The 12,731-nt window shown below is 38.7% G+C and overlaps 1 protein-coding gene across 11 annotated transcripts in view; it reads right to left on the reverse strand.

Annotated features, from left to right (window-relative positions):
* Positions 1–12,731, reverse strand: part of otog (otogelin) — a 68,625-nt gene that overhangs the window by 51,074 nt on the left and 4,820 nt on the right. For 9 of the 11 annotated variants that reach the window (XM_082532129.1, XM_082532128.1, XM_082532127.1 and 6 more), the window contains 12 exons: positions 11,721–11,822; positions 9,800–9,957; positions 8,550–8,689; positions 8,268–8,476; positions 7,395–7,525; positions 7,183–7,289; positions 6,222–6,331; positions 5,553–5,678; positions 5,202–5,310; positions 4,764–4,810; positions 3,610–3,755; positions 358–490 (listed from right to left, as the gene is read on the reverse strand). In XM_082532129.1, coding sequence (XP_082388255.1) covers positions 358–490; positions 3,610–3,755; positions 4,764–4,810; positions 5,202–5,310; positions 5,553–5,678; positions 6,222–6,331; positions 7,183–7,289; positions 7,395–7,525; positions 8,268–8,476; positions 8,550–8,689; positions 9,800–9,957; positions 11,721–11,822 — 1,518 coding nt within the window. The remainder of the gene's footprint in view (positions 1–357; positions 491–3,609; positions 3,756–4,763; positions 4,811–5,201; positions 5,311–5,552; positions 5,679–6,221; positions 6,332–7,182; positions 7,290–7,394; positions 7,526–8,267; positions 8,477–8,549; positions 8,690–9,799; positions 9,958–11,720; positions 11,823–12,731) is intronic. The other 2 variants (XM_082532130.1, XM_082532125.1) reach the window with 1 other exon arrangement.

Here is a 12,731-nt window from a genome sequence, read left to right on the forward strand (position 1 = left end):
AGTTGTATAAAATGAAGGAATGGAAAATCTGTAACAGAACATAAAGAGCAATAGCTATTAGTGTTTTTATTCATTCAGGTTCAAAATATCAGATCACTCTCAGACGCTGTCAGATAAAGCACACAAAAGCCTGTTGACTTGGTCTGAGCATTACTCATGTAAAATGAGTAATGCTCAGAGGAAAGACATTTTGTGCAACACAATGTAGGAGCTAACCCAGTAAAGTATTGTGAAAAATTTTCATTCAATAGCACAGCTGTCATTCAATCTGTCCCTGCCATAACCCACAGAGTGCTGAATAAAGTCGGGCCCTGGATGAGAACAATGCTGGAAGGTGATAAAAGATGAGGAGGTTACCATCAGAATAGGGCAGGGAGATGCGGTACTGTCCAGCAATGAAGACCTCTCCAATGTGACTCAGAGTAATTTCTGTTCTTGGATCTTCATCAATTACCAGGTTAACTGACTGTATGCAGGCCCCATCCAGATTCTGCAAATGAGACGAGATGGTCTGATAAAGCGTTCAGACAGTTTCCCAAACAGTTAAGCAGAATGAAATAATGGGAAGAAACACACTCAAATAAAGCACTCTTCCTGAAAAAATGAGGGAAATATAATAAAGAGAGAGGGCTTTAGTCTGTTAGACAGGTTGCTGGTGTGTAGTGATGGAATAAATACCCAAATCTATAAAAATGGAAAATAATATTCTGATTTCAACCTAAGGAAAAGTCTGAAGTCGCACCGTAGCCCCTACAGAGGGTACTATGCATAACCCACCCTACAATGATGTTAGATGGAAAATTTCCACCATTACTGGTAGTTTAATCTGTAGAAACAAATCTCTGCATATGGACATGCAAATTCTGAAGGAAGGGATATTGGTAATCGCTATTTTTTTTGTTGATCAATCACACTTTATCACGCTTTTGTTGCATGCAGGAAAGAAAATGGAGATGCAAGAGACCTGCTTTTGTTCTTATTATTTACCATTTACCAGTATGCATATTTCCTTTTATTTTCTATGAAAAGCTACATATGTAGCAGGCAGAGATGGGCGTTACGAGTAAAGTAAGGGATTACTATTGCAAAAACGGTAATTAGATTACCGTTACTTTCCCGTGGGAACGCTGTGTTACTAAAACCGTGATTCTTTGCGAGAATGTCTCACGACAGTGACGTAAGCGAGTGCGCCGTTAGAGACAACAGCTGTGTGCAGATCAACAATGGATCACATATCGATTGTGGGAGAGAGTATGAGCGTGCAGCGTTTAAAGCGTGGAAGCACTGACCTTACTTTGAGTTTGATTCCATAAAAAGTGACAAAAACATTAGCGTCCATCATGCGTGGGAAGAAAACTTCTTTTTACAGCGAAAAAAACCCCTAAACTTCCAAGCAAGCACCGAGTGCCCTATGAGGTAATGGGAAACTCACAGAGAAACTCGCGGATTCTTCAACTGACCGCAGCACACCTGCACCAGGGTAAACCTCCGCCTACCGCAGTCCTGCTTTACAGGTGAAAATAGAGCAATACAGCAGGACCACTGAGTCTTTGACTTTATTTATTTTCTGCTGTGTTTTACTTGCATCTATTTGAAAGAGTGAGTGTAAACACAAAAAATATTTTATTTTATGTGCTGGAATGTGTAGAAAATAGGTTTAAATGTTAAACTAATTTATTCAAGTCAGAGAATGTTGCATATAATTAAATTTTTGCTTGATGCATAAAGTTAAAAGATTAAAACTGATAAAACAAGTTTAAAAAAAAGAGACTTTTCCATTTGATTACATTTTGTATGATGGATTATGTAGAAAAAGTAGAATTGGGCTGAAAGATCTATCGCTTTATCACCTCTTCAGGTTGTAAATCGTGTTTTTAAAAAGTAACTAAGTAACTAAGTAATTAATTACTTTTGAAAATAAGTAATCAGTAAAGTAACGGGATTACTTTTTTGAGGACGTAATCAGTAATTAGTTACTGATTACTTTTTTCAAGTAACTTGACCAACACTGGTAGCAGGCTACTGCATACTCATTTAACAAAAACATTAAGGCTCAACTTTAGTAATAGATCCAGAGTTTAAAAGCTTATCAGATAATAAAAAGTCGCTAATAATAGAATCAGGTGACAATAGTAGCGAACAGTCTATATGGTATATATGGAAATAAATAATCACAGGCACATGGAACATGCTCTGCAACTCACTGTGCTGATCTGCTGAAATAAATGAAGACACTGTATTTCTTTATCAACAGGGTTTTAAGAAGGCTGGAATGAATGGTTTGGTATGTGAGTTTTAAACTGGCGACTATGTTGCCTGTTCTGTCTGGTTCCATCACTCAACACTGGTGCCAATAAACCTACAATAATAGATTTTTGTTGTTTCTTAAGGGCAGCGGAAACAAGGCTGTAAATAAAGCACTGACATAATATAATGACCCTCTAAGCTGATGAAACTAGCAACTGGTGGTTTCTTTCAGCCCCGCTGCAACTTTTGCAACTCCTCTCCTAAACAGCACTGTGAGAACAGTGGCAGTGAATCAGACCAGCAAAAACACACACATGAAACCAAGTAAGCTTAAAGAATTTCAATCAATCAATCTTTCAGACATACAGGTGACTATGCAGTCCATTGTTAATGTCAAAATGTTTCTTATAGCTATAATGAAGTCATTTTAATTTTATGTGACAGGACAATTCAAGTGTTTTAGGAACTTTCAATGCACAATTATGCAAAACAATCACATAAATACCAGGCATAACTGGTGACAATGGTTATAGCAGTTGACATCTAACAATACCCACTGACAGATATTCCACTCCTTGGGCCAAGCCTTGTTAAAACAGAAAAGTCTTATTTATTATAATGTATCAGCAGATTGTACAGTTTGACTATAAAACTTAATGGAGCTATAAAATATAAATGCTCAAGGCCATCACTAATTCACAAAATCACCCAAGTTACTCTGGCTCACTTTTATTTCAAAAGTAAGGAAGTCTGAGTGAGACAATAAACAACCTGCTGCTATGAATCATCTCTTTCATGAATGGCAAAGCCCCGTAACCAAAAGGTTTTATCATCCCTCCTACTCTTCCCATCATTCACCTCCTGTTTTTGCATAACCTCCTCTCTGTCCAAGCCCCCCACCCTTCCAGTGCCCACTTCACTACAAAGCTGTCCGCAGCTCTGTCAGTCAGGCTAGATAAGGTAATCCTGTTTAGTTGGCTGTTAGAGGTCTCGGGCCTTGGCTCTGACAAGTGGGACATCTCATATCTCCCATCACCTGTCTGCTCAGCAGCTCAAAAGTCTGCCGGGAAACTGAAGGCTCAGAGATGAGGGGGAAAGAGACGAAGCTCTCAGTCTTTTGTAGGTTTTTCTTCATGATCATTATCGGCCAGAGCAGTTGTAGCAAGGCTCTAAAACAAAAATGACCTGGACTGAGGGGAGTATTATGATCTACATGAAAGACAAATTGCACGTATTTGTAAGCCGAGCAAGTGAATAGTTCTGATTGCAGTAGGTAAAGTGGGGGAGTTGTGCAGTCTGTCAAATAGGTAGGAAAATGTAACAATCATGTCAGAACAAGCAAGCAGATGATGTGTAACTCACAGCTCCACAGGCGGTGTTCTGGATGGTTACTGTAAACTTTGCTGAATTGCGACTCTTGGCGAGGACATACTGGCATGTTGCAGGAAAAGTATAGATCCGTCCATCAAAGGACTGAAAATACATGTCGCCTGTCACCGAGCACTCGCCTGCAGACAGAGTGGTACATTTACTGCGAGTGTCCGTGTGTGTACTTCAAACAAAAGTTAATGCAAATGTATCCCGTTCCATAGCACTACTATAGCAATAAATAAACAGTCCTGTACATGTTAATCAATTGACAGTTTATGTTTTTCTCTCTGTGTAAATATCACACCTCGTCTGTTTTTGGTCCACAGCTATTATTGTGAGCTTTCTCCAGCCTTGCTTTGTTCCATATCTAATATAACTGCTTTGCACTTGGTTTTTACAAGGAAGCTTGGTTTTTCTATGCACACGAACCACAAACTTTATTTCCCCCTTAAGTATAAAGATTTTTTTTCTTCCATTCTACCACAGCATTCTTCTGCATATTTCTTTAATTTGTGTCTCTTAAAATCAACAAGTTCAACCTTTAATAACTTGCTACCATTCTGAAAATGTCAAGAATTATTGTTCCTCTTGATTCCATGAGTCCATGCTTTTTTTCCCCATTTCTAACAAGGCAAAATCTGTCCTTCTATTAGAACTTTTGCCTTAGTCATCTTTCTTTTTCAAAAATAAGCATATATTCCAACTTTCTTTTCACTGTCCAACAGGGGCAGGTGTTTTATAGTACCTTACCAATAAACTCTTCTCTTCCCTTAGTACACTGTCTATTCTCTCTTCTCAAAAATAGTTTTCGCACATTACTTAACAATGAACCATCAAAGCCAGAAGTGTTTTGTAAATGCACTAAAGTGACTAAAATCACTCACTAATTACTAAAATTATCCATTTAAAATTTATTTCTTTAGACTTTTGTACTTGGTTTAAGCCACTTTGGCATGTATGACAGCCTCAAGTCTGTTTGGGAATGATTCTCCAACCTAACTCTCACAGTCCCCATCAAACACTTTCATGGAATCATTGTATAGACTGAAAGTATTTAAGTCTGAAATCAAATTCACTGAATCTTGTTGAAAAATTTACTAGTCGAGTATATCAATAAACATTTCCCACAGGGGAAAGGGACAAACCTGGGCAGCTGTAGTCAGTGCAGTTCCACACTCCACCCACGCATGCACTGAAACAGAAAGCAGAGACGTCCACAGGTGGCTCTGGGAACATGAAAGGCTGAGCTAATCAGCAGGATCACTGAAAGAAATTGGACTCACTGCACTCAGGTGGTCAGATCTGAGAAGATTAAAAGGACTGTATGGGGAGCGTAGGATAATATCTTGTCTTTAATACACAATACTGCAATTTTTTATTACACAAGGAAAATCAAAGCTGTCACGTTATGAAGTGTTGCCAGAGATGTTATTAAAAAACTGTAAAAATAAAACACGCCTCACTGTTCCCTAGCTTTTTATGGGATGAAGAGTATTTAAACAGACAAACCAAAGACGTTTAAGTCTCTTCATCCAGATATTTATGATGGCATACAAGGTAACAGAAGTGTTACCACTGCTCACCAGGTGTTGCATTCCTCCTGCAGCGTCTGACCAGATGGATAAAACATACCGTGGTACTCACAGGGACAGTCAGAAGGCATTACACAGCCTCCATCCTCATATATTAGACCTGGGGACAAAGATTAGAGATTCAGATTCAGACTTCAGATCATCTGGGGATGAAAAAAAAATCATAAGACTGATAAGACAGAAAATGCAAATAATGTGTTAAAAGTAAAGTATAGGCAATATAATAACAGTATTTTTTATTATTATGAGATTTATGTTAAGGTCATTACACAAGACAAACTATAAAGATAAGGAACTATTTTGAATAGGAACATAAGAAGCAGAATCTCAACAGACACTCACCATCGGGACAATAGCATCCATCCAGGCAGGTGAGCTTACTGTCAATACACGTTCGCTCCAGGTTGCAGGACTCCGGACAGCAGCTGATACATTCCCTGTGCTGCAGTCCTAGAGAACACCGCTTCACTGGTCACAGAAACAAAACACAACACATACGTCAAAGCTTTAAGTTTGCTTCTGTAAAGCCCAATTACTCTTGCTGCCATGATCACTGAAATACAGGTTATAAACTGAAATTTGAACCTGACACGTCTGCAAAACATAAACAAATGTGCTCAATTAGCACCTTTTCTAGCTAGCTGGTGTTCATTAGCCTGTTAATAACCTGCCCTCCAGTTAACTTCCACACTTAAATATTCTTAATTATTTTACATTAGATAGCCCTTTATAACTATTCTACTAGTATAAATTATTTTAACCCAGCATCTGTGCCTGTAAATTATTCCACATTCATATTTTGTTTTATCTACTATGTTCAGGTAAATCCCTTTTTTATAAATCTTTATAAATCATGTTTTTGGACTTGACTTTTTTTTTTTTAACCTTGTAAATATATCATTTATCATCTGAAATAAAAAATAGAACAATTTCAGCTACAAGTAAAACTAAATGTATCATTTTTCTTCTGTTCGTCCTGGCACACATTTTAAAACACCTGGAAAAACGTACCACACTGAGGAATGTGCTGCCTCCACTCATGCAGTGGGTGGTCAGCATGGGCGCATGCCCGGGCGTACTCGGTGAACACCTGGCATACCACATCACCATTGGGATCCGACCTTCAACAGGGTAAAAAACAAAAAGGAACTCTTTGAGAAGAGCCAGGAGAGGTGTAGCTACAGAGCCAGTTATGCTGAAATGAGACTGTGCAGCTCAAATAAATAACTACTCACCAGCTGCTCTCACCAGTTTCCAACTAGCATACAAAATTAATAAATAAAGCTATATAGTTTTATGCTTATAGTTGGAAAATTGTAGTGTAGCTACGTCAGTCATGACAGTGATGATTTCAGACCAAGTGAATCCTGTCATAAAGTAAATTCTTTCTTTAGTTCTTTAGTTGTAGGAACAGATTGCCATGGCTAATGTTACTCTCAGAGGGGGGTACGTTCAGGATCATGGACGTGAGCCATGAAAGACACAACTGAGTGTCTTTTAGAGTGGGATCATTTTGAACGAGTAAGTAACCAAAGTGCTCACAGTCTGAGGACATGGATTGAAATGCAAAAACTAAAATGTGGGTACATAAGGATATGTGCAAAAAAGGGCTCTCCAACCACCTGTACAGGATGTTACTAATTTTTAGATAATGTTACGTATGTGTCAAACTTTTATGATGTTTTGATTTGCTTCAGAATTAGTATCAGTAATTCAGAACAATGACTCTGCTGTTCATGACAGCAGAGTCATTGTTCATGACTCTGCTGTCATGACTCTGCTGTCATGAACAATATCAGCAGAAACTAAATAAATGTTTCTTCTAATTTTAAAGTAGGAGAAAGATTCCACACATTTCGCAAGGATAAACTATGGATACTAATGGTTCATACCATATAATTTTGACAACACTCAGATTTTTCCTCAAAATGAAACCCTTCCAACAACTAGATCTTAAATCGGTTGCTCTTACATGCAGAGGTCGTTGGAGCAGCTGGCCATGTAGGACAGCGGACTGACAAAGTCATGGCAGCTTTGAAATGGTGGATCCAGCAGCATTGCACACACCTCCTCCACCTTCTGTCACCACAAAACACATAAAAACACTTTTTTACTCATCTAGTAGGTAATTTTCTCAGTTTCATTTCACTCATCTCGCAGTTGCTGTTTTATTTGACACCTTACCAGTAAAACATGAGATTCGACTGTAGCACAAGGTGAAGGGAAGCCAGAAGGCACCATAGGACATCTTTCCTCATGTGGATGTGTCTCTACCCAGCTATTCCCAAACATTTCAATTTCATGAGTCAGCACGCCTAAGAAACAGATATCATGTCTGTTTAATTATGTCAGTAGTTTTGCCTCCTTTACACTTCTTCACATCTGGAGTTCAGTTGAGTGTTTTAAAAGAAAAAGTGAGCCGTGTCTTTTCTACTTCATGGTTCAAGGATCACCATCAGTTTTAACCTTGACCTTTCACTTTTTAGCTGAATGTTAAACTTATAACCACTGCTTACCAGTCATGGCTCAGCAGAGATGGCAAAAGTACACAGATTCATCACTTAAATAGAAGTACAGATACTTAATTTTTTTCAATAATCTGTTTCATGGACATAACTTCTTTACTCAAGCAAAAATTAAAAAGTACAGACTCTGAAATTAAAAAAGTATTAAAAAAGAACTAGCTCCTTTTCTATTTTTTGCCAAGTTAACTAAAACTCATGTCATATAAATACTGTAATAAAAAGGAATACAGACTTCATCTCTTATAATTCTAATGAACGTACTCAACTTGTATTGTATGTGTCATGAAGAACAAAAGCAGATAAAAACAAAGAGATTTTTTTTAAAAAATCTATCTCTATTTGCTGTTGCCTGCATTGTAGAGGGTGGCTTTGCTTCCTCGCCTAAAGAGAAAAATTTGTATACTCAAGGGTTAAATTGGAATTCAACTGGTGTGAGAAACCCTAAGATCAGCTGCTGCTCTTTGTGGATTTACACAACTGAAAGAGACATAAGCAGATGCTACATGAGCAATGAGACTGAAAATGATCTCACCATAGCTCATCTTCAGGTCATCGTGGACGTCGGCATTAAAGTTACCACATAAGCCGCAGGTTCTGCCCACAAACTCTGGACTGAGCTTGATGTAGACAGAGCCGCTTCGTCCCTCCCATGCCAGCGTGAAGCCGTGCTGCTGCGTTACTAGCACGTACTGTGAAATCTGCTCCAGCTGCAGGTCGTGGATGTGATGAGGCAGCTGCAAACTAAACACAAACAGGGCGATTCCAGTATCATATAAACACCACCTTACCTGAAGAGATGTAAAATAAAACATACAGAGAGAAAGCAGCTAACCTTTGGCCTTTGAAGGTCACATTGGTGGCATGTAGCCTGACTTCTCCCTCCCATGGCAGGAAGAGGCTGACAGATCTTTGGCAAGTGTAGGGGTCTGAAGTACAGGCCGGGTCGTTGTGGACCTACAAACAGAGAGGTGGGACATTAATTTAAAACAGGTGTGGGTTCATTACGGATCTGCGCACAAATAAAAACTGTGTCATTGAAAATGTCACAATTTTCATGTTATTCTTGGCCTGTCACAGAATTCTTATAATGCACATTTAATTTTTTTTTCTAGTCTAATTCTTTTTTAGAAACTGTCCGGGGAATGAAAATCAAGCCAAGTTATATATTCTTAGCTTGTTGTAAAACAGTAGTAAGACTCTCCTCAAGTCAGATTTACCTCAACAATACAAGATATTTGTAAATGAATTTAAGCTACCTATCCAAGGAATCAGCCTTCATTGCGACATAGGTCGACATAGAACTTACAAGGAAAAGTTTTGGACCAAAATGCACAAACCTTTAGGGGTTTCGTTCAAATCCAGTGCTGAAAATAGTCCATAACAAATGTATTATTTGCACAAAAAAAAAAAAAGAAAAGAAACTGAATCCAGCTATTTTAAAAAATTACATAGAAATAGCATTTCATTTACATTCATTTAGAACCAATGGACCAAATAGTTCTAAAAAGCAAAAGTATTTAAAAAGCTGAAACGTGATCCTAAAAGTAACACACACACCTGCCACTTTGTAACATTTTTGAGTGCGTCATTTTATCTGCTACAAAGGAAAATGTCATCTCCTCTCCTCGTAACATGCTCTGTTAGGATTGCTGCACTGTGTTTTCATATGTTATCATTACTGAACTTCATTATTTAATTAATCCAAACTACATTTGGATCTTCTAATGTCCCCTGTTTAGGTTGGTTTTTCCCTACACAGATAAGGTATCTGTTGCCTGTTCGGGGGAACAAAGTCCTAGTCTGTTGCAGATACTTTCAAGGCACAGTGGGTAATTGCAGCATTTAATGGTAATTGACTCTAATAACCAGATAGCTTTCACTAATGTTCAGAGTAGATCTTTTCCTCAGGCTGAGTCTGAAAAAAAAGAATGTGTTTTGGGGCAGGAGGCCACAGAGTCCAAATTTTCCCCAAACTGGAGGCAGGCGTTGAACCGAAAACTACTGGGCAGCTGCTCACCTGGAGGTTTTATTTCACCCCAGCCCAGGTCCATGTGGACGACTCACCTGGACAACAATGCTGGCCTGGGTGGTTTCCTCACAGTCCCTCAGTAAAGTATAGGCGCACCGGCCTGGGAGGTAGTAGTAGAGGCCGTCAAAGGTCTCAAAGTTGTACTGACCCCACGTCCTGCATGTCATCTCCCTCTCAAAGCCAGAATTTGGAACTAGGAATATAAACATGAAAATTTCTCTTTTCATATCACTTAATTAGCCATTAAGACACAGAAATGCTACAAAACACCCTAACAAAGCTTTTCAATTTAGCACCTTTTAGTATTTATTAGTGTTGTATTTTTGTCCACTTGTTAAATGTACAGTACTGTGTAAAAGTACTGAGTCACCCCTTTTCCTTTTTATACTTTGCTAGGAAAATGGGAGATAGGTGAAGCAATGCAGTGAAAGATGCACAAACATACACGGAAATAAACTATATAAGGCAAAAGCAGGCATTTTGTTATGTTCTCTGTCAAGATTATCCCACGCTGCCTCAATAATATTGAGGTGCAGACATTGGGGAGGCCAATCCATGACTGACACGTTACACTGTATGTTTTTTTATCCAGGTTTTCACTCCAATGTCTTTTATGGCATGCAGAAAAAAAAGGCTGTTCACAATCAGTGAATCAGAATCAATAGCTTCCAGATAGTATTGGATGGCAGAGCAAAATCTGACAGTAATTTTCTCTATTCATAATTCCATTAATTTTGACAAGATTCCCAAACCCCAAACTATTACAGAGCTTCCATTATACTTTACAGATTGCTGTAGACACTCACTGCTGCACCTCTCTCCTGATCTTCTCCATACATACTGATAATGAGCTGAACCAAAATGTCAAATCTGGACTTCTGACTCCATCAGACCTGTTAACACTATTTTTCACTCCAGTTCTTGTGTGATTTGGCATACCTCATCCTTTGATCCATTTCCCTTCCTTAAGATCAGCTTCTGACAGCCACCCTACCACTGAGACCATTTCTGATCAGGCTTCAACAGTAGGTGGACATCTGGACAGCAGAGACCTGAGGGAGGCCTGAGATGTCCTGTGTCAGGTCTCTGCTGATTTTTTCCTTTCTTAGGGACATTACATTCAGTTACTGTTTGCCTACTGTAGACACTATTCTTCTCTACCACTCCTTTTATCCTCCATTTGAGTTTCCGACTCAAAAATCTCTCTGAACTGAGTGAATGTGTACTATAAATTATTTTTAAAAAGATGTAGAAGACAAAATGACTTGATTTCTCTTTTTTTTAGGGGGGTGTATATGTTGAACTTAAGAGAAACAGATCGGTAACTTAAATTTCTGGTACAGGATAGCTGTACAAGATAGCATCTTAAACATCCTCCCTGAACTGCTCTACAAATTTCATTAAATGACCTCTAATGCTGTAATAATAGGCCTTTGCACTTTTATGATACTGTATTCAACTAACAAGCTGGTTGATCGTTGCATGTGTGTGAATGTTAGATAGAAAGCACTTAAAGCATAGAAACAAGTACTTGTATGAATGGATGTGAATGGGTGAATGTTGAAGGCTGTAAAGTGCTTTGAGTGCGAAAGTATAATCATCTCTGGATCTCTTTCACAACATCTCTTTTGTCTGGTCTCCCTTCCATCACCCCCATCCGATCAAGGCAGATGGCCGCCCCTCCCTGAGCCTGGTTCTGCCAGACGTTTCTCCCTATTAAAACAGTTTTTTCTTACCACTGTCACCAAAGTGCTTGCACATGGGGGTTTGCCTGATTGTTGGAGGTTTTCTGTATTTTTTGAAGGGCTTTACTTTACAATATGAAGCACTTTGAGGTGACTGTTGTTGTGATTTGGCTTTATAGAAGTGAAACTGAATTGAATTGAAGTAGAGTAGAAATCCACTATATAAGAACCAGTCCACTTACCAATTTAAAAGAGTGTTGTCAGGGTTTACCTGTCTGACATCTGTGTCCAGTAGCCTGATACAAGCTGCAGTCACATGACTCCGACTCAACACATTGTCCTCCGTTCAGGCAAGGAAATGCACAGGGCTCCCCTGAGAGAAAACGAAAGGACAAGCAAACAATTACACTGTTTCTCATCAGACTGGAAACCTGAAAGAACGACTCCATGAATAATTTTCATTATTTCTAATAATGAAAATTATTATTATTAATCAGGAACAATAATATAGAAATAGTGTTTTTCCTTTCTCATAAAAGCTATGTGTACCACTGGTTAATTTTCCATCCTAATAACCACTACAACTGAGTTTAAGTGTTTGTCTGCAAGGTATATATTTAAGGAAGTCACCATCTGCCTCTCTGCTTTCACGTGGAGTTGTGTGGCTCAAACAAATGTTCCAGTCACTGAACGAACCACCATCCCCCAAATGATAGTTTTTCATCCTCCAATAAAACCATCTGCTCAATGGCCTTCCATGCTGTCTGCCTAGTGGGCCATGTCCCACATTAACATAGGTAAAAGTCATAAAGGAATCAGCCATGGGAGGGGGTCCAATTAGTCAAGCTGCTTTCCTCATGTTCATTCTGTGGGGGACAAGTACTCATTTGGCTCATTTGTTGCTCCAAATGTACACAACATTACTAGGTTTCGATTACAAGCTGTAGCCAGGGAGGTAGAGGAGGTCATCTACTGACTGGAAGATTTGTGGGTCGATCTCTGGCTGCTCCAGCCTGCATGGCAAATATCATTGGGCAAGATATTAACTGCCAAGTTCCTCTCTGATGCATATACACACACACACTTTTGGGGTTGTTTTCACTATTTCTTTACCACAAATATGACCAAGAAAATGGCATGTGCACTGAATTTGACCAGGTTTCTCCTTTTTAACAGACTTCTAAAATGTTTTTAGAACCACATTTGAGGAAAATGGTATAAAGAGAAATTGTTATACTGAAGTTCTCCCTCAAACATTTGTACATTCATCCTTCAATCATTA

Source organism: Aulonocara stuartgranti (genome assembly GCF_965226115.1).
Source record: "Aulonocara stuartgranti genome assembly, chromosome: 1".
Taxonomy (NCBI): Eukaryota; Metazoa; Chordata; class Actinopteri; order Cichliformes; family Cichlidae; genus Aulonocara; species Aulonocara stuartgranti.